Source organism: Odontesthes bonariensis, chromosome 18, assembly GCF_027942865.1.
Source record: "Odontesthes bonariensis isolate fOdoBon6 chromosome 18, fOdoBon6.hap1, whole genome shotgun sequence".
Classification (NCBI taxonomy): domain Eukaryota; kingdom Metazoa; phylum Chordata; class Actinopteri; order Atheriniformes; family Atherinopsidae; genus Odontesthes; species Odontesthes bonariensis.
Genome location: NC_134523.1, coordinates 31,795,398 through 31,817,101, shown reverse-complemented (window position 1 = coordinate 31,817,101; position 21,704 = coordinate 31,795,398). Strand labels below are relative to the sequence as shown.

Genomic DNA, 21,704 nt, shown 5'->3' with positions numbered 1-21,704 from the left:
ATGTGGTAACTGAGTTACTAACTCAATTACTTTTTGGGAGCAGTAACTAGTAACTGTAACTAATTACTTTTTAAAAGTAACTTGACCAACACTGATCATGTCAGGATCCCAGTGTCTCCCTCTTGTGGAGCTATCTTGTCTGTCTCTAGGGGAGCTGGGAGGAGTTGGAGCCACTCACCTGTAATCCATTAACCATCAGGACTCAGGATAAAGGACTGGCTCACTTCTCTCTCGTTGCCAGATCGTTAAGGTCCTTGTGAGTGAAACGTCTAGCCCCTATTCCTGTAAGATCACTAACTCTGTTTTGCTCTGCTCAGTTCAGCTCTCCTGCCTCTGGAAAGATCTACGCCTTACCTGAATACACTAGCGCTGTTCAGCCCTGCTCTGCTCAGTTCCTTGTGGATCCAACATCATCATCCTGGAACCTGGAAAGAGGATAACATCAACCTTGGGAAGGCGGATTACATCTAACGAGGAAGGAGGATATCACTGCAACCTCGAAACTTGGAATCCCCTTTTCAGCTCCTGCGGACAGCCCCGGTGTTCCTGCTTCCCCCTGTTTTCATTTGGACTATAATAAATTAAAACCTTTTCTCCTTTACCCACCTCTGGAGTTTGTTTGTCTGCATTGTGGGTCCAATTAGGTGCCTGAACATGACAGATCATCACTGAGAAAAGTGGGGTTGAAGCGCCAGGAGTACGCCTGCTTTGGGAAAGAGAGTTTTAAGGATAATGTCACAGGACAATGATCAGAAACCAGTATGTCATGGTATTTCAAATTCGTTATACAAGAGATTAAATCGGAATCTGGACCATGGATTTCTGCTTTATTCTGCTTTCTCTGTATTTCTTTATGAAAATACAGACTTAAATACAGCAGGTGACTACTTTATCAGTTTGTTCAGTGAGTATTAGACTAAACATGGACCACACAAAAGATGACATTAATTCTGTTGCAGCATAACATATGTCATGTCTGTCAATTTTGTCATGTTTTATGTTCCTGTCTAGTCTTTAGTTTACTTTCGTACACACTTTAGTATGACAGTCTTTAGTATGACTTTCTCTGGAGTCTTCACACTCCAGAGAAAGTCATGGAGTTCCTCAGGGTTCTGTGCTTGGACCGATTCTTTTCACTTTATACTTGCTTCCATTAGGTAACATTATTATTATAGATAACCTTCATGCTGCACAAGACACTCTCCCATCTGGACCCTAGGATGGGGAACTATGTGAGAGTGCTGTTTGTGGACTACAGCTCAGCATCTAACACCATAGTCCCCTCCAGGCTGCTCACTAAGCTGTATGATCTTGGACTGAACTCCTCTCTGTGTAGGTGGGTCCACAGCTTCCTAACCAGCAGACATCAGGTGGTACGCTTGGGTTCCCATAATTCATCCCCCCTCACAGTCAACACTGGATCCCCTCAAGGCTGCCTGCTGAGTCCCCTGCTGTACTCCCTGTACACACATGACTGTGTGTCCACATCAGACAGCAATATCATCATCAAGTTTGCTGACCACACAGCCATCGTGGCCATAACAAGGAGGAGGCCTACAGGAAGGAGGTCATCCACCTGGAAAGCTGGTGCCGGGAGAATAACCTCCTGCTGAACGAGTGACATCCGTCCACTCTGCATCGGCGGGTCTGAAGTGGAGAGGGTGGACAGCTTCAAATAGCTCGGTGTGACCATCACACAGGAGCTGTCCTGGTCACTGCACGCTAACAGGACTGTTAAAAAGGCCAGGCAGCGTCTGTTCCACCTCAGACGCCTCAGAGACTTCAGGCTCCCCCTCAAGGTGCTCAGGAACTTTTACACCCTAACCCACTGAGAGCATCTTGAGTGGGAGAACACCACATTAAAGAAGATCAGATTTATTGTAATGTACACACTGTATGAAATACACAATTTTAACCCATCCAGTTCGGCATCTGTTGACACACACATGCACAGGGTCACACACTCATAGACAGATGCCTTACACTGGAGCGGTGGGCAGCCAATCAGCGGCAGCCAGTGGCTCACACACCTGCATGTGTGTTGTGCATGTCGCCAGACAAGAGCAATATAAGGGTGTTCGCTGATAAATACATTACAATTCATCACTTTTCCCCTGAATAGTCTGACGTTCTCTTATCTGTTTTGTCTGACTCATGATCAGTGAAGCTCATAGCACTGATAAAAGACTTAAATGTGCCTATATTGGCTCAGTTTCTTCAACAACACATCAAGAGGGTGGCCATAAGGCTGAGTACACAAAGTGGGACCAGTGTGGATGCTAAGAACACACCCCAAGACAGAGCAGGAGGCTGACAGAGCTGCCAAAGCAGGTACGGTGGTTGGACAGGAGGTCAGCAGAGTAAAGTCCAGACCCCTATTTGGTCAGTTGAGCAGGAGCTCTGGTAGTGGACAAGGTGGTCTCTGGAGCCCATGGCAGGGGACGCTACAGGCAGATAGCTGGCAGCCCTGAGCAGCTGACCGCTGAACTGATGTTAGTACATTGTACAGACTCTGGAGGCTGGAGGTTTGCATCAAGCTCAGATGCAGGCAAGTCGTGCCCTGCCAGGAGCAAGGCAGGCGGGCTGAGCCCTGAAACTACAGCTGCAGGCCCCAGCTCCAGTGAGGGCTCATGTGCAGGTACTGGACTCCAGTTCAGGGTCTTAATCTTTGAGACCGTGCTGCTCCTCAAAACATGCCCATGTAGAGATGTTCATGCAAGCAGATACAGCAAATGATTATGTTCTTAGAATACAGGGCCTCTAGTGGTTTGAAAGGAACTGCATGTGAAGGATATAAATGGCATCTATGACTAGGGATGGGAATCGAGAACCGGTTCTTGTTGAGAACCGGTTCCCAGTGTTTCAATTCCTTGGAATCGTTTGGCGTTTTTGCAAACGATTCCCTTATCGATTCCAGTGGGCGTGAATGACGTCACCACGCAACGTTGCGTGGCGAGTCCAGTGCAGCCAGCAGCCAACAGTAAACATGGCGCCCAAGCGGTACAAACGCTCGAAAGTTTGGTTCCACATCCCTAAAAAAGATGACAACAGGGCAACTTGCAAAGTGAATATTTCACCAAAAGGAAGAAATACTACCAACATGCAATAACTATGAATGAATGATTAACGTCGTTGAATCTGAACCCAGCAACGTTAGCAAAGTTAGCAAGGTTAGCAACGTTATCATGTCCTCAGCTAACACTGCAGGTAACTAACTAACAAACACTGCCTATCATGTTAGCACCATTTGCCTGATTGTAAAAGCTGCTGTTAGTAACGGTTAAGGTTAAATGAATGCCTTCTCAGGCATTACATTTAGATGAAATCATGAGAGACAGAGCCTGACTGGCTCAGAGCCAGAGGCTGGTGGTACTACCCCCAGTTCACCTCTACCTCCAGCTTCTCCTTTCACCAGAGCAGGGAAGAGTTCAATTACCCAGGCCATGATAGACCAATGTGGACCTCACCGTTGTTGGGTTTGTGAGGTCATGACTCGTGTTACTTCTAAACTAAACAAAGTTGATGCTAATCGACCAGTTTGTTGTCCTTTTTCTCCAAATGAGAATCGATAAGGGAACCGACAAAGAACCGAATCGTTAAGCAGAATCGAAAATGGAATTGGAATCGTAAAAATCTTATCAATTCCCATCCCTATCTATGACTGTACGCTCAGGTTTTTAAAATGATCCTATTTAACCCTAACCATGATGGCATTCTAATCTGAACCAAGTGATGGTATCTTGTAACGCTAACCAAAACGTGACAACTTTTTTTCCTAATATGTTGTCATTACACGTAACCAAGGCAACCAAACAAATGGTATCCTTGAAGGTGACGGTCATGTAAAAATAATTTAATTCTATTTCTAACCATCTAACCATTTCTAACTGTTTACTACCCTGTTTGAGCAATGTGTTGTCAGGTCATTAACTGAAGGTGGGTTGATCTTGATCTGGCTTCACACAAACAGCCATGGTTGGGAGTAGATGTAGTTGTCATGAGCCACACACACTGAGATTTCCCCAGACTTCCTGAATCTTTTTACATGAGCATGCTTTGGAGATACTGTAAGATCACAGTTCTCTATCATTTTGCACTGGGAAATGTATTTTCTAACTAATCAATGATTTTCTAATATAGGTTGCCACCAGGGCTCTAATTAACACCCGCCAAATGCGGGTGAAAGTTATTTTTGGCATGTATTAAAAAAAACTCACTAGCCGGCTTGGCCGATGATAAATGAGGAACTTTACCAACTATTTCGCGGGATGCGAAATTATTATATACAGTCTATGTGCGAGCGCAGTTTCTATGGGAACGCATCCGCCGAGACTGCCGTACTAGGGGAGTGGGTCACTCTTGGTTTGGAAATATGATAGACGCCGGTACAAATACAAATACAGACGCAAACACGAACAAAATGTGGCGATGGTTGGGACAGCCGGCCGTGAAGAGAAAAGATATGCCTGCCAAAGGAGGGGAGGATGATATTGAACGTTGCGAAACACGCCGGCCACACTTTGTGAGAAAAGGGAAAAATGGAACTGAGTTAGATGGGTCCGAAGACAGTTCAGAGAGCTCGGACGATGTTTAAGCATTTCACAGTATCCCCCTCATAATTAGTCTCTGCACATAGTTTTGTGTTTATTTTTGTGTATTATCTGCACTAAAACATGGTTAGAAAGTTGTTAAATATTTCCATTTTTGTAGATTCAGGGTTCACATGAATATAAATCAGTTTTAAAGTTATTTTTTTATTTTCTTATGTACAAAAAATGTGACCCTGAATAGTATGTGAGGGTTGAGGAGTAATGAAATGTTAGAATGAGTTTTGTATGTACATAAGTTTAATTATTGTAATTATTTTAATTGGATATACATTCCCAATTTCACTGTAAAATGAATTTAAAGCTTAAGTTAATAAATTGATCAAATGGCTCTCATCTGTCTTTTTTGCACGGAAAAATATGTGGCTGGTGGAAATTCTGATTGGCTGGTAACTTCAGAAACTTACTAGCCACATTGGCTGGTGATCAAAAAGTTAATTTAGAGCCCTGGTTGCCACAAAGTAGTGGGCCATGACCCTCCTTGCTTGAAAGGATGAGGCTTTGTTGGTCTTTTTACATTCATCCTAACACCCTGACATGACACCACTTAAAACTTTGCAGATATCTGTAAATGTCTTCCTGTTACTTAAATTTTATCTAAACTTTTTGTCTTTCTTTGCCTCTCTCCCAACTTGTTTAGTGGGTTGCTGCATTCAGTTTTCTTAATTAAAAAATACAATTAAGTTGATCAGTGAAGACACTGAAAATCATTTCTTTATGCTTGTGACTTTTAAATAATAGGGGTTTGTTTTAATTTGAGCTCATTGTTTATTCAAGACATGTTATCAAGTGTAATCTGCCAAAAAAAAGTCAAAGATCACCCAGGTTGCTGTGAAGACTTTCTGCTACACATCCAAGAGTAGAGAGGAGTAGCTGACAACATTCTAGGTTCAGTGAGAAAAAAAATGTTACTTTTCAATTACTAAGTATTGACTTCTAAGTTTGAAAATGAAACTGTACATTGACAAAAATTCTCAAAAATGTTATCAACATCTTTCTAAAGCATGAGAAAGGAGGAGACAAACAACTCCCATCAGATAAATCTCTTAGGCCCTGTTTTTTATGGAATATAGATTGTTAAATTGCACCAAATCTAAAATATCTGACATTTAAGCATACAAAAGCAGTCTGTGTCTTGGGTTTATGGGCTGTGTTGGTGTGACAGTTTTTCTTTAACTGTCACTGCTTATAGTTTAAGACAGTCTGTGGGTTAACATGCCAGAATGTTTGACTGTTTTAAGTCAATGTGTCTGAATAATGTCAAGAGAAATGTGGAATGGGAATGGAAAAAAACTGAATTCTCACTCATTACTTGATTGCAGCGCCTACCTAATCATTACTCTCCAGCCCCACCCTGTTGGGTTAGATCCACTTTGAAGAGGGACTTCAGTGCAGTGACCTGGACACAGACCACCTGGACACAGACCACCTGGACACAGACCACCTGGACACAGACCACCTGGGCAACCTGTCAGCTGTTTCACCTCGAGTGCTGGACATGAAAGTCTCACATTAAATGTATTTCACAGAACAAACAATGAAGCATTACAAACAATCTTTAGCACATTACTTTCACAGGTATTTATAGTGCATGAATTTAAGCTTTAAAAAGGTTTTATGCATCTTTCTGAGTTACACCATTATAGCTTTTGTTATCTTTCAGTGAATCTGAGCTGATGTTCATCAGACATGCACACATGTGGATCAGAGGAGGAGGAGTGTGATAAGAGCAGCTGGTTCCCAGGGGACCGTTCAGCAGCTCTAACCCAGAGAAGGAAGCTCTCAGCGGGGAGTCCGGACCCCTTTACCTCCGCTGCTCTGCCCCACACATGGAGCTAACATTCAGGGTCTCAGGGGGCTGGTTCCCAGCCAGCAGAGGAAACAGGGGCTTCACTCCCGGGAAGCCACAAGTTGTGTCACATGATGGGAATAATAAACCAGTTTTGATCTGCACAGCATCGTGTGATAACCTTGCTGGGTGTGTGGAAGGGCAGGGCGTCTGCAACATGTAGTAATATGTCTGTTTCATGTTCTGATACAGAGCCAAATATGCAGAAAGAGCAGATAGAGGACGGTGAGTGTGATGCGCGGAATCGCTTATGAAAAATAAGAATCCAGCTTTTTCCCACCTCAGGAGAAAAGCGTTTTGTCTTTACCTTACCGGTGGGCAGACTGAGCCGCCTCCCTGGTTGTGTGTGCCGGCCGGCGGTTACACCACAATGGGACAGCCTGGTCGTGCTGCAGCATTCCCAGACCTCAGCACACAGCAGCTCATTCTACTCACAGTCATTCCTGAGACTTCAGAATCATTCCGAATCATTCCCGGGCGGCTCGGACTCACGGCCAGCCGTCCTGCAGCCGCTCACTTTGGGAAACTTGCCTGCATTTCTCCCATCTTCGGCATACTTAGTGATATATGTGATATATATATATATACATATATATATATGTCACATCCTGAACATGAGACGAACAAGCTGAAGTCAGTCCAACTGTTGACTGTATTCCAATATATCCACAGTAGGAAGAGACTGAAAAAGGACAAAGCGACGTCTCGGTCAACTCATCCGAACCGTGTGAGAGAAATTTGAATCCTCCCGAGGACCGTTGATCCGGCCGAGCCGAGCCGAGCCCCGCCCGCCCCGCTCAGAGTCAGAGCTGGCTCTGCCTGCTGCCTGCTGCCTGCAGCCCGGCAGCCCGGCAGCCGCCCCCAGGGTCCGGCTCAGTCCACCGGCTGCAGGCCTGTGGAAGTTTTTCTGTGCCATCAGGACATTTTTTTTCCACTGAATTTTTGGAAGTTGAATTTTTTTCCACTGAATTTTCTTTTTCCACTGTTGGTTTTTCAAATTCAGAGTCTGATTTTGATGCTGTAAAAATTCGATATTAGAAATTCGTATTCAAACCCTGATGGCACAGAAAAACTTCCATACAGGCCTGCTCCTCACCCAGCCATGTGAACGGAAATGGGTCAAACTACAACCCAAAAGTACACCTCAAATAAAGGTTTCCCAAAGTTCGTTTCTACCACTGTAGACTATGGTAAATGGACTGTAGCCCACCTTTAAAGAGCTTCCATTAGTCCATCCAATGTTCCAGAGTAAGTTCAGTTGTGTTAGAATGTTAGAATATTGAGCAGGAGCTCAAACTCTCCATCACTATGATCTTGTGTTTCAAACTGACAAATCTACCTTTCTGCAATGAACAAAACCAACTGCCGCTGTAGCTTATTCTGTAATCAGTAAATCAGTGCTATTAGCTAGCTAGCTAAGACATCAAGCAGTCCAGTGATATGAATGTGTTGAAAACGTCTTTAGAATGTCTTTATAATTTCAGCAAACACTTTAAGTAATAACCTCTGTATCTGCACTTAGTCTGTTTATTAACTACTCTTAAGTAGTCTTAAGTAGGATCTTAGGGCTTGTCTGTTATGTGAGGCTCTGAAAGTGATTGGATGAGAAAGTGTGATAGAAAGCTATTTGTCCTGCACAGTCAGTAATGCTAACGTTAGTCTGATTTCTAAGCTTCATACCAGGGCTGCCAACTTTCACGCTTTGAGCATGAGACTCATACAACTCCCTCCTTTCCTCACACAACAAATCAATTTCTCAAGACACCTCAATGCAAATAGGAAAAAATAGGAGGCTGAGAGCAGTGGCACTACGCAGTACGAGCAAGGTTTTCACAACAATCAAGACTAAAGTGAGAAATATCCACTCAAAACAACTGTTGGATTGTTCTGACACCAGCTATCAGAAATCAGATTGCCTTTATTTATTATATTAGAGAATTGCTGGTGGCACGTCGTGTGATACATTTCACATAGAAACACAAAACATTAAAAAAAACTATAAAAATGAACAAAGCAATTAATATACTGAATAAAATGCAATAATTGGGGTAGTAGCAGGATGGCAGTAAACATTATTTGACTTTAAGTTTGTTTTGTGTAATGATGGCTGTTTCTGGTAGTTTGTGCTTTGTCAGCTGTAATGTATCCGCCAGTTGGCAACAGTTCAAACAGATGGTGGCCAGGGTAGGAGAGGTCTTTGGCGATATTCTGGATCTGCTGAGGTAGCTTGATGTTGCAATTTCTTCCGGTGGAGCCAGGGACAGCAAATTATGTGTTCAGCAAACTATATGACTCTTTCTCAGCCTTTTTGTCCTCACCTGTGCAGCCTTCTCACCACAGTGAGATGCAGTATTTTAAGACAGCATTAATGGTAGCCCAGTAGAACACTACCAGCAGCTTCCCCCCGCATTGTTTCTCCTAAGTTCTAAAGAAGTATAGTTTCTGTTGTGTTTTTCTAATGGTCAATATGATATGGAGTGACTAGAATATGTCCTCAGGAATGTGTACTCCTAGAAGTTGAAATTTAACGGAGTAGAGGAGAGGGCTTAGCACACAACATTGTGGGGAGCCAGTGCTGAGAGTAATGGAGTTGATGTGAGGGCCGATTTTAACTCTGTGGGCGGTTTGTGAGAAACTGTTTCATCCAGCAGTAGATGGAGGAAGAGAAGCCTAAGACCAGCAGTTTACTGACTACGATGTATGGATTTGTGAAATTTAAGAAAGAATGTTTCGCTCTCAGGAGCTCAGTGAATTCCAGCATGGTACCATGATAGGATGCCACCTGTGCAACAAGTCCAGTGGTGAAACTTCCTCGCTGCTAAATGTCCCACAGTCAGCTGTCAGTGGTGTTATAACAAAGTGGAAGCGATTGGGAACGACAGCAGCTCAGCCAGGAAGTGGTGGGCCAGGTAAAATGACAGAGCGGGTCAGAGGATGCTGAGGCTCATAGTGCTCAGAGGTCTCAACTTTCTGCAGAGTCAGTCGCTGCAGAGCTCCAACCTTCATGTGGCCTTCAGATTAGCTCAGGAACAGTGCAGAGAGCTTCATGGAATGGGTTTCCATGGCAACTGCATCCAAGCCATACATCACCAAGTGCAATGCAAAGCGTCGGATGCAGCGGTGTAAAGCACGCCGCCACTGGACTCTACAGCAGTGGAGACGCCTTCTCTAGAGGGACCAATCACGCTTCTCCATCTGATGGAGGAGCCTGGGTTTGGCGGTTGCCAGGGGAACGGTACTCGTCTGACTGCATTGTGCCAAGTGTAAAGTTTGGTGGAGGGGGGATTATGGTGTGGGGTTGTTGTTCAGGAGCTGGGCTTGGCCCCTTAGTTCCAGTGAAAGGAACTCTGAATGCTTCAGCATACCTGTCCTGCGTATCCACAGCCTGCCACTGCACCTCAAAGGACAGAGAGGAGTACTAAGCTTCCAGCAACGATAAAAATGACAAATACATTGAACACTTAAGAGAGAGGACGTACTTTCCTTTATCAACTTAACACAGGCCGTTGTGATAAGTTCTTGTCCTCTCCACCTCGCCGCCGTCCTGGGATAAAACACCTGCTCGGATCCGCGTAGCCGACGGCAGGCTCCAGTTTTACCCATTCGGCACCAGCGAATGTGTGGTCGGTGTCCTTACACTCCCGTTCCCCCTTGCCGTTCCTATGGTCCTCCTGCTGTCGTTCCCAGTTGCTGTTACTACTGTTCTGCTGTCATTCCTTTCTTTTTGGTTCCCCCTTTACCGGTCCTACTGTCCTTCCTGCATGTTGTTCCTTTCTTTTTCCTGTTCCCTTCTGTGTCCAACCTACCACCTTATATCCATCCATCCGTGTGCGCACCTGGTGTCAATTTCTCATTACCAGCGCTCATCTCCACAAGCCAGTGAGACGAGGTGAGGGTGTGGTCAGATCAATTGCTTTCAGCTCAGTGAATTAAAGTCCAGCATTAAAATGTCAATTGCATGCAAAACGTCCACCACACATCATGCAACACAAGCTCCACAAAACAATCTTCAGGTCACAGATGATACATGCATTAAAATAACACTCCAAAATACATCCTATATAAAAACACAGTAAAAAGCATAGATCTACCAGTTGACAAGCACAACAAATGAGCTTCTGGAAGAATGGTCAAAAACTCCATTAAACACTCTCCTAAACCTTGTGGAAAGCTTGCCCAGAAGAGTTGAAGCTGTTATAGCTGGGCCGACGTCATATTAAACCCTATGGATTATGTTACTTAAAGGTGGGGTAGGGGTTCTTTTTCTGGAGCATTTTTTTACATATTGCTTGAAATACTCTTCACACCCCCATTGCAAACAATTAATTAAAAGTTTTGACACAAAAATGAAAAGTTTTAGTGGCCTCTAGAACGTACAATCTAGGAAAAACAGTATCCAATCATTGTGAACGGACCGTTAACAATGATTGGATTCTGATGCGTCTATCAAACTGCAATCTGCTCCTCCCTCCCCCTCCTTCCCCCTGTGCGCGTACCCTGCTCCGTGAACGAATTACGCGTCCAGAAGCTTGGCAGGAAGCTAAACTAGAGCCAGCTTGGCTAGCACCTAGCATTATTAAACAGTTCATTATGATGTTGAAAGGTATTTTCTTACCTGTGAATCCGCCATGAGAAAAAGTTATCAAAAGTTAGCCAAACCAATCGATGTTTGCTGTCAGAACAGCGCTCGTGCACCTTAGTGCTCGTGAACAAGCATTGCGCGTTCATGTACTCTAGAGGCGTGGCTTCGGGGGGAAGTCTGAAGAAAAGGGTTGGGACTTTTGACCTGTGTATTTTCAAAATGCAGCTTCGCTGGACTCAAAATCCAGGATCTCCTACCCTACCTTTAAGTTCATCTGTGTGTAAAGGCAAATTAGCCAATACTTTTGGCAAATATAGTGTAGCTCTTTCTCTGCTCTTCTTCAAGTGAGTCAGTGCAGTGTGGACAGTGATACCTAAGGCATCCTCAGTTGATCTATTGGCTCTATAGGCAAGCTGATGTGAGCAAAGGATGGTTAGAGGCAGGCATTAAGAGTACTTTACAGGGTACTGCACCCAGTCCAGCAACCTTCCCCGGCTTGACCGACCTCAGTACCTGTATCACCTCAGGTTCTCTCAGATAAGCTGGAGTGGAGGTAGTTGTTATGTTGACCTTGAAGCTGGCAGAAAAAGCAGTTCAGCTCCTCAGCCATTAAATCTTCCTTGACACAGTACTGTGGCACTGCCTCTGTAGTTTGTAATGTGCTGAAGCCCAAACCACACCCTCCGTGTATTTGTTAGGTGCTCTTCAACACAATCCAGTGTCCACAGCTAGAAAGTCCCCAACTTTGATGTGTGCTCCATCGGGGTGGGCTCTTTGTTTGTTTATAGTAAGTGACCATGGGCAATGCTAACATTAGCATCTGGGGGAAGGTAAAGAGCTGTGATGGTAACTTCATTTAACTCTCAAGGTAAATAAAAGAGTCTGCATAGCACCAAGAGAGCTTCCAGATCAGGACAGCAGTAATGAGCAGCAATCCTTCTGTTAGTGCATCAGTCATTGTGAATGCACATACAGAGCACCCGTCCTTTGCTATTACCGGACTCGTGCTCCTGTCTTCCCTGAAGCTAGCGCAGACCGCTAGCTGAATTGCTGCATTGGGAATAAGCGGGTGCAGCCAGCTTTCGGTTACCCTATGTTTTTGCTGTTCTGAAACTTTGTCATGGCCCTTTCTTGCATTTTTCTTTTAACATGACCTAGTGAGCCTTAACACTTACAGTCCTTAGGTTTGACACTTTATTAACTGCTTTAATCATCAAAGTCACACTATGATGTGTTTTAAAGCGTCATTAGACCTGGGCATCTGGGACTGAGCCCTAAAAAAACTGAAATCTTGAATACCTCAGATTAGCAAAATGCCTAAACTCCAGACAAGCAGGTGGACATTGTTCTTTTACCGATTTCACCGATCGCCCTGGTTCCAACAATGTTAAAGCAGATGCTCCTTCTAGACAGTTTGACCCTGCTGAATCAGAAAATACCTCAGAATATATTCTACTGCCTTCAGCCCATCTTGGCGTTACCCGCATGGATATTGAGAATTAAGTCTAAGGTTCTCACACTCCCCCCGATCAAGTCTTTGTGCCTGACCGTCTATGCCCAAGAGTTCTTGAATGGTGCCATTCCTCTTGGCTCTCATGCCACCATGGAGCTGTCCACACCCACTTTGTCGTCCAGCAACATTTCTGGTGGCCGACTTTAGTGTCCGACATAAAAGAGTTTGTTAATGTCTGTTCTGTCTGTTGCTACTTCCAAGTCCTCAAGAAAACTCCCATCTGGCTTCCTTAGACCTCTTCCTGTTCCACTTCGCCCCTAATCCCACATCTCCCTCGATTTTGTCATTGGTCTTCCTCCCTCCAATGACTCTCCCACCGTACTCACCATCGTTGACAGCTTTTCTAAAATGGTTTATTTTGTTCCCCTGCACAAACTCCCTTCCGCCAGGGAAACTGCAGACCTGCTTATCTCCTCTATCTTTCCTCTCCGTGGCATTCCCTAGGACAGAGGTCCCAAATTCATGGCCAAATTCTGGCCTGAGCTCTGTCGCCTGCTAGGAATCTCTGTCAGTCTGTCATCTGTTTTTCATCCCCAGTCCAACAGCCAGACTGAGAGGTTAAACCAACTAGAAATCAGCATCCAACTTCTGAGCTCCCCAAAACCCAACATCTTGGTCCGGGAATGTGGTCTGGGTTGATGCCCCTATGCCCCTAATTCTCTGCCAACTTCAGCTACAGGGCTGACCCCTTTTCAGGTGCTGTATGGGTATTAACCGCCGGATTAAGCCGGAAGTCGTGAGTGGACTCGTCTTTGGAAAGACCCTTAACCCCACATTGCCTCTGGTGCCAGTGTGTGAATGTATGTGTTAGAGAAAACAGCATTGTGTAGCCTTGTAATATTGCATAGCCTAGCCTAGATGAGAGTATGTGAATAGGTGAATGTGGCTTGTAGTGCACTTTGAGTGGTGAAATAGACTAGAAAAGCTCCATATACAGTAAGTACCCGCTATCACAAAGTGAAGCCCAATAATAGGCCTTTCAATCCTCACTATGCACCAGCATCTTGGTGAAAATCTCTGAAACACAGAGAGAGTGCTGGTCCAGTGAGGAGGGGTGCAACAACCTAAACATCTCTCACCTGGGCTCTGTTACAAGAGCATGATGTGCTTACCTTAGAAACTTTTGTAAAATTCTCTGAGAAGCTGTTTGCTACTTGTAAATTTTGATTAAATCCTTTTTAATTGATTATCCGTAAACAGCCCATAAATTACACAGCAGTAGTGAGCTCTTTAAGTTCCCTCAGGTGGCATTAATCACACAAATGGATGTGAAATAAACCAAATGAATAGTGTATTAAAACTATGGGCTACAGCACAGAACATGTTCATTTCTACTTGTGTTTTTCCAATTAATTTATTTCCTCAAAAAAACATTTGGTGATAGTTTTTTCCTTGCCTTGCCTTTCATTTTCTATACAACCAACTGTTATTGTTAGTAACTCTGACTCTTTGTGACTGTTGCTAAATAGAGAATGTACAGTTTCACTAAAATATCAATTTATTACAGAGAGTTAACATTACTGTTTGCTCGTTTGTTCGCTAGATTAGACAAAAACTATCCCATCATATCTTCTGAAACATATCTTCTGAAACAGGAAAAAGAAAAGTGCATGTGATTTTAGTTTGGATTGGCATCACTCTTGTTTAGAACTGCATTATGCAGTTATTTCAGCCTTCATTTATGAGTCTTGCATAATGATTGTATTTATAAAAATGCGCTTCAGCCTTTTAAAGCAGTAAAGAAATCAACAATTTATTACAAACACTGAGATCACGTGCTTGCAGGTTTACTAAAAAAAAAGTTATGAAAGCATTTGCATGGACTTCATACCAGAAGTGGGGCGTTTATTTGGGTTTTCTATGCCTTTAATGGACAGGAATGATCAAAGAGACAGGTAGCAGGGGGCAGAGAGAGGGGGAACGACATGCAGCACAGGGCTGTCCGATGTGGGACTCGAACCGGGGCCAGCTGCAGTGAGGACTATAGCCTCTTTTACATGGGGCGCCTGCTCAACCCACTACGCCACGGACCACCCCAGAAGCGGTCAATATCAAAATCAACATCAAATAACTTTGATGTTGATTTTTACTTTTGTGACATACATCATGCCTTCATGAATTTGCATTAGGCTAAATCAAATTAGCAGAAACTGTAAGTAAGTTATAAAAGATTTACTGAATTAAAGTGTGGAGCCCTCTTCAGCCTCAAACTGCTCTGGTTCCGAATTATGTTGAATATCAAACACAAAGTGTTTCTGAAGATTTTAACAATCACACGGAAAGAGGAACAAGTACTGCAAGGCCAGTAGAACACTATATAGACTAATTAGTGCTCTGTGTGTCTGTGTATGAACATAGCTTGTGGAGTAAAAGTGCATTGAAAAGACAAAGGAAGAAAAAACAATAAATGCAGTCCATTTATATCTTGAATTAACAATGGATTGCCTTGTCCAAAAGGTAAATAATCTAGTCAGATTATGAATGAGAAGAAACCGACATGGCTCTTTTCTCCACCTTGTGGATGGCCATCCATAGTGGCGTGTGAGAATGCAAATATCTGCACAATTCTCTCTGCAGTTCTTGTGGGGATTTTCCACCCAGCTCCACTAATAAATCTCCAGAACATCAGCGGGTGAGATGATGTGTGGGCGTAGCAGCAAATATACCATCATTCTGGTATTCTATGTCTGCACAAGCCATCATTTGGTCACCTGGTCAAGGAGAATTCCATTTCAGAAGAAGAAGATACCTTAGGCTCATCAGGAACTTTGGCAGGTCCTGTAAAAACTGGATTCTGAACGGCAGGGATTAACTGCTCAGCGTTGGTGACCAGTGATGGGCAGTAACGCATTAGAAGTAACGTTTTACTGTAATCCAATTACTTTTTTCAAGTAACGAGTAAAGTAAGGGATTACGATTGCAAAAACAGTAATTAGATTACTGTTACTTTCCCACAAGCAGGCTGCGTTACTCAACCGTGATTTTGTTTGTGAGAGCGTCTCATGATGATCATGTATGAGCGGTGCGCCGTCGGTGCGCGTGTACACATAGACATAATATACGTAGGCGCCTCATGGCGTGCTGGAACGTAACAGCGCCGCCGCCATATTGGCTGGGTCTCCTCACTCTGGGCTAGCACAGAGAGTGAGCTACTATGTTCGTATTTAGTGCAGTTTATGGTTGCAATAACCGGCACAATATTGATACCAGGTCGCGTGGGATTACCTTTCACAAGTAAAATTGAACAATAACTTTGGTTATTTTTGCCATATATAATATTATGTCATCTTAACTAACATTACGGCAAACCACCTGTTGCCACCCACGGCCTTTGTTAGAAAATTGTTTGTTTTGAAACTTAGAAGGCCGCGACAGAAACCTTAAGGATACCTTAATAACTCAACTGAGATGGTTATTATGCTTATTATTAAGCTATCATGTCAATTCTAATCAAGACTAATTAGACTAATCAAAATGAATAACTTTAATAGCCACCTGATGACTCAGCAGTTATTAAAGTTACAGTAGCTGTTAGACCATGTGTCATAAATGAGATATATGACATGAACATTGCAGACAATGAAAGTTTGAATCTGAGTCCTGTCACAACCAGCAGTTCTCACAGTACTGCACACTGATTACAACTCCTTTCTCTTTTAAACCATCCATCCATTTTCTGAACCACTTCATCCAATTTAGGCTCGCAGGGGGCCTGGAGCCTATCCCAGCTGTCATTGGGCGAGAGGCGGGGTACACCCCCCATCACAGGGCCACACAGAGACAAAGCAGCACTCCTCAATTTAGAAACACCAATCAATACGTTTTTAACAGAGAACCTGCGCCTCCATTCAAACTCCCCCCAGAAAGGTGAGCCAGGAACCCTCCAACCACCTCACCACTGTGCAGCTAGCATGATGGAATTTATAGTTAAAGGAATCCTTTACTCTGGCTAACAGGAATATACATTTAAAGCCGTTTAAAAGAAAAAGAACGTTTCAACAGAAGAGCCTGTGTGCAGTGGCAGATCATGACAATCACTCTTCAGATATGACCCGTTCCTTTCCTTCAGCCTTCACTGCCAACAGCTTCACTTATTCAGTCTCCACAAATAAATCAACTCGTTGTAAAAACTAAATTTGAAAAAAAACAAACGACACTACCCAACATGACATCGTTTTGTTTTTCTTTAATTAAGTTTTCACTTCAGCCAATCAGGGTTCAGCTGCTGTAAGGATGTTTGGAAGCACCGTGTGAGGAAGTGTGCACGTTCTCTAACTCCAGAGGTTAGAGAACGTGCACACTTCTCTAACCTGTGCATGTTAGAGAAGTGCACAGGTTCTCACACGTTCTCACAGCACATACTTCCTTTATAGATCCCTGCCTGTGGGTTTCTGCATCGGTCCCCAGTCACTGTAAGACCAGAGAGGTTTACTAAACTCATTTTCAAGGTCAACTAATCTGACCTTTGACCACTGAACTAATTCAACAAGAAAAAACTGAAATGAAACAAAAGGATCATTTTATCATTCAAACATGAGGAACAAAGCAAACTGATATTTTGAGCGGCTCATCTTCTAGAAGATCTGGTACATTCCTAAAAATGTGTTTTAAAGATGTTTCAGGTGAAATCCCACGCTTTAAGATTAGTTGTTTGTGTATCAAAGTCAGGGTTCAGTTCAGTTGGAATTAGGGTCATTCAATTTGAACCAGTTTACAGACTTGAGTAAAATCCAACAACTTTTTCCCTGATGTTTTAAAAGCAGAAGAAAAGATGGCGTCTCTCAGCAGTAAATGGGCTCTGGCAGGCTGGATGTTAGATATTCTTGTTCTGCAGAGAACTCTGCAGGCTGCCACTGACACTCGATGAGGGCGTCATACAGCTCCTCACTCAGCTCCATGAACTTCCTGTTAGCCTCCACCACATCCAGCTCCAGGCTGTGATCTACAACACAGGAAAGCTTGTTCACTCAATAAATCAATGATTGAACTGGACTTCCTCAGAAAAAAGAAGAATAAAGAATCTAATACATGTGTTTTTATGGTCCCATTACATACCTTCAAGTCCATCATCCTCTGGAACTGCTTCACTTTCCTAAAATAAAGTAAATAACAAACAATGATAATAATAACAATAATGACAAGAAGAAGAAGAAGAAGAAGATTGTCAGACCGTGCTTACCTGTGGTGGGGGATACTGTGAGTAGTCATACTGTTGATAGTTATATCCATACATTCCTGAAGCCTGGTCATAGCCCCATGAGGGGTAATACCCAGGATAGCCCTGCTGCTGGTACTGGTTATACTGGTCATAGGTGTTTCTGTATCCCGACTGGTTGGACTGCCATGACTGTTTGTGCTCCGACTGCTGCTGCTGCTTGTTCCTTAAGCTAAGAGATGGAAAAAGGTTGATCATGGCTTGTCCACGCACAAATATGGCAGTTTGATGGCAGAAGGCAGAGAGACTTCCAGCAACTCACTTGTTAGCAGCCAGACTCAATCTCAGAGGTTTGCCCCCCAGTCCCACAGCTCCCTGACACTCATCCAACGCCCGCTTCTGAAGCCGCTCGTCTGGGAACTGAACAAAGCCACAGCCCCTACAGTGAGAATCAAGCAAACTTCATGTTAGATGGAAGCTGACGAGGCCGGGACGATGAGTGAAAAAGAGTTATCCATTTCATTTCCATGTGCGTTAAAGCTGAATTCAGTCTTAAACATCAAAGTTTTTAAGGATTGAGAAGAAACAAAGCTTTACCCACTTATCTCTCTTAGCGTTTTTTCCCAAGATGCATGTGTGTAGATAACCTACTTTATGCACCTCAGGGAGGTAGATATTCTGTAATAACACATGAGCACTTACTTGGAGTTGCCCATACTGTCAAGCACCACTTTTCCACCACGACAGGAAGGGTAACGGTTGTAAAAGAACTCATAGAGCATCCCGTCATCCACCTCTGGAGTTAGATCTCCCACAAACAGAGAATACATCTGACTGCAGTAAGAGGAGAAGAGAGGGGCCGGTTACTCAGCCGACACCCACCAGGACGTTTGATGTGAGAGAGAATAAAGCTCACTGTTTTACAAGGACAACATCTGGATGTCAAGCCATTTTTCATGCTTTGCTTTTCTGATGGAACTCACCCGGTGTCCTGTTTGCCAAAGGTGGCTCGGTTTAACTTGAACCTTGTGGGCTACGAGAGAGAAACATGCCATTTTCAGGAATTTCCATCAAACAAGATACAAAATGGAAACGCGTGTCTTTAGTAATACGTAAAGGTTCCCCATACCGGATTGGCCCCTGGTAACGCTTTTCCGTTGATTTTGCGTAGACACCTCTCAGCTGTGGCCTCGTCCGTCATCTCTACAAAGCAGTAACCCAGAGCACCTCTGGGTGAGAACACACGGTTTAATGCCAGAACAGAGCGCTGGAAACACTGCAGCTGCGCGTGCACATAGCTCTCACCCCGTCATCTTATTCCGTATGATGCGCACACTGACCACCTGCTCCCCCATGGTGGAAAAGGATCTGGTGATAAACTTCTCATCCATGTAGGTCTCCAGCTGCAGGTAAAAAAAACACAACATGTGAAACAGAAATCAGGCCGAAGGAGCCTTTCTATGCAACTTCTTTATCATTACACCAAATAAAGTATGACTTTATTTTCCTCCTTCCAGACAACAGGCACCAGTGTAAACTAAAAACTCTATTCAACAGAAACAATAAGGACCTCATATGATATGACTCCATCTAACTGTGGTGCAGGGTAGAACAGAACTATGTGAAAACACAAGGTTTCTAACCAGATCTGGAGTCACATTCAGACAGAATCTGACTCCAGATCTAGATTTCTTTTAACTGCCATATTTTGAGTCTCCACACTGATGTAGTGTACAGTAGGTCCGCGCGTTGTTCTGCTTTAATGAGTTCATATGGATGCCTTTAACGCATGTCATTAGCCGAGCTGCCGCGAGCTAATCATGCTTCACAGACAGTGAGGGTCGCCTCTCTGAACCGGATGTATGCTACATACGAAATACACAAACTTTTGATAAGAGTTGGGTGGTGGTCTTCAAACATAATGGACAGTCTCACCTTGATCATACAAAAACTACGATGAAAACAGTTAATCGGAGCTAAAAACGTTGAACTTGTGTTCCACAGTAAGACGCTAATGGCACTTAGCTCAGCCCGCTGTAGCTCTCTTGTTGTGCTAGCTGAGACCGTGTTTCACATTAATAAACTTACGTTCCCCATCCATAATGTACTCATGATGCTGTCGATGTGAAAGTTCCGGAACAAAATCACTGGAAGCTGTATTTTAGCTCAAAGCACGCACACGCCAACGAAGAATAGACCAAAAAGCCTCAAAAGCTCTGACGTTACGTGTTTACGTATCTCTCTATTTCGTTTTTTTTTATTATTGGCGGTTGGCAAACAACTTAAGGAAGCATTACCGCCACCAACTGGTAAGGACTGTGGATCACGTGACAATTCTATATATATATATATATATATATATATATATATATATATATATATATATATATATATATATATATATATATATATATATATACATACATATATACACATATATACACATACATACATATATACACATATATATATATATATACACACACACATATATATGTATATGTATGTGTATATATATATATATATATATATATACACACATACATATACATATATATATATATATGTGTATATATATATATACACACATACATATACATATATACATATATATATATATACACATACACATATATACATATATACACATACATATATATATATATATATATATATATATACACACATACACATACATATATATATATATATATAGATTTCTACAATATGAAATAACATGTTCAATTGTCTCATCTTCCCCACACTCACATTTCCCTGACTGATGTTTTCCTATCATATATAGGTTTTTATTCAATCCATTATGTCCAATTCTAAGTCTTGTTATAATTGTGTCTTCTCTCCTACTTCTTTCTGATCTTCTGATTTTCCTTACGTGTTTACGTCACTCTGCAAAAGTCAGCAGCCTCGCTCCCTCCCTTTAAAGGGACAGTTCGCCTCTTTTGACATGAAGCTGTATGACATCCCATATCAGCAACATCATTTCTGAACATCTTCTTACCCCCTGCTGCATCCTGTGAGCAGAGTTCCAGCTGAGTTTTGGTGTTGATGAAGGTAGTCCGGCTAGTTGGCTGGGGTTTAAAAAATAAAGCGTTTTGCTTCTCAAAACAATATGCGTTCAACTGAGTAATACATTTGCATCACAAAATCGTCCCTCCAGAAAAAGTCAGACCTCACATCGCTTGGCGCTATTTCTCTCTACCTTTGTATCACTGTCTGCTGTGTAAACTGTACAGGCCGAAGTGCTGACCCAGCAGTCCCCTGCTTTCGAGCAGCAAACACCGTAACAGGTGCGGCTGTCGGCAGTGCTTTGACAGAATCAAACCTCCTTAAAGATTATTATCTGTCTGATGCCTCATCTCGTCAGAAGAAGCTATTAATTTGTTGTGTACACAGCTTTTTATATTGTTCTGTTATTGTGCACAAGTTATCTTCGTAACATACTTTTATTACAATTTATCAATGGCCTTGTTCACACAAGTAACTACCTGGAGTACAAAACATGGGACTTTGGGTGCATTTTTTCAGTATACACTTCACCTGAAATCCTGAAAGATCCTTTAATATTTAGATTTTCATGAATGCATAAATTGCACCTTGTTCTAACAAAACAAGTTATTTCTTGAACTCATCTTAATTATGTATTAATCTCTTTGTGGAGCAGTTTGTCAAAGGTAGAAAAAGAATCAGGTGTGAGGGTATTATTTTCCTATATATCATGAAGGATGCAGGCTACCAGGCAAGATCCATGAAAATCATAGTACATAATGAAAACTGTAGTCATGCATTGCTGTACAGATAAAGGTCACAAAAATTGCAAGACGTGATGGTGGGAACAGTCAACTTTGAGATGTATTCTGATGATTTCTGTGATTCTTGGGAAAATAATGTTTTCCCACAGCTCTTCATAAAGGCCTGAAAATGACGGCCCTGTTACAGAAGCAGTGATTTGATGCTGGACATCATTCAGTAGAAAAACC

General features: G+C 42.9%; 1 protein-coding gene across 1 annotated transcript; it reads right to left on the bottom strand.

Annotated features, from left to right (window-relative positions):
• Positions 1-17,053: 17,053 nt before the first annotated feature.
• LOC142367941 (tRNA selenocysteine 1-associated protein 1-like) lies at positions 17,054-19,966 on the bottom strand. Its single transcript, XM_075449962.1, has 9 exons — positions 19,795-19,966; positions 19,012-19,109; positions 18,836-18,935; positions 18,690-18,739; positions 18,409-18,540; positions 18,029-18,145; positions 17,731-17,938; positions 17,607-17,643; positions 17,054-17,493 (listed from the first exon to the last, which is right to left on the bottom strand). The coding sequence occupies exons 1-9, from the start codon at positions 19,816-19,818 to the stop codon at positions 17,333-17,335; spliced, it is 927 nt and encodes a 308-aa protein (XP_075306077.1). The 5' UTR covers positions 19,819-19,966; the 3' UTR covers positions 17,054-17,332.
• Positions 19,967-21,704: the final 1,738 nt, after the last annotated feature.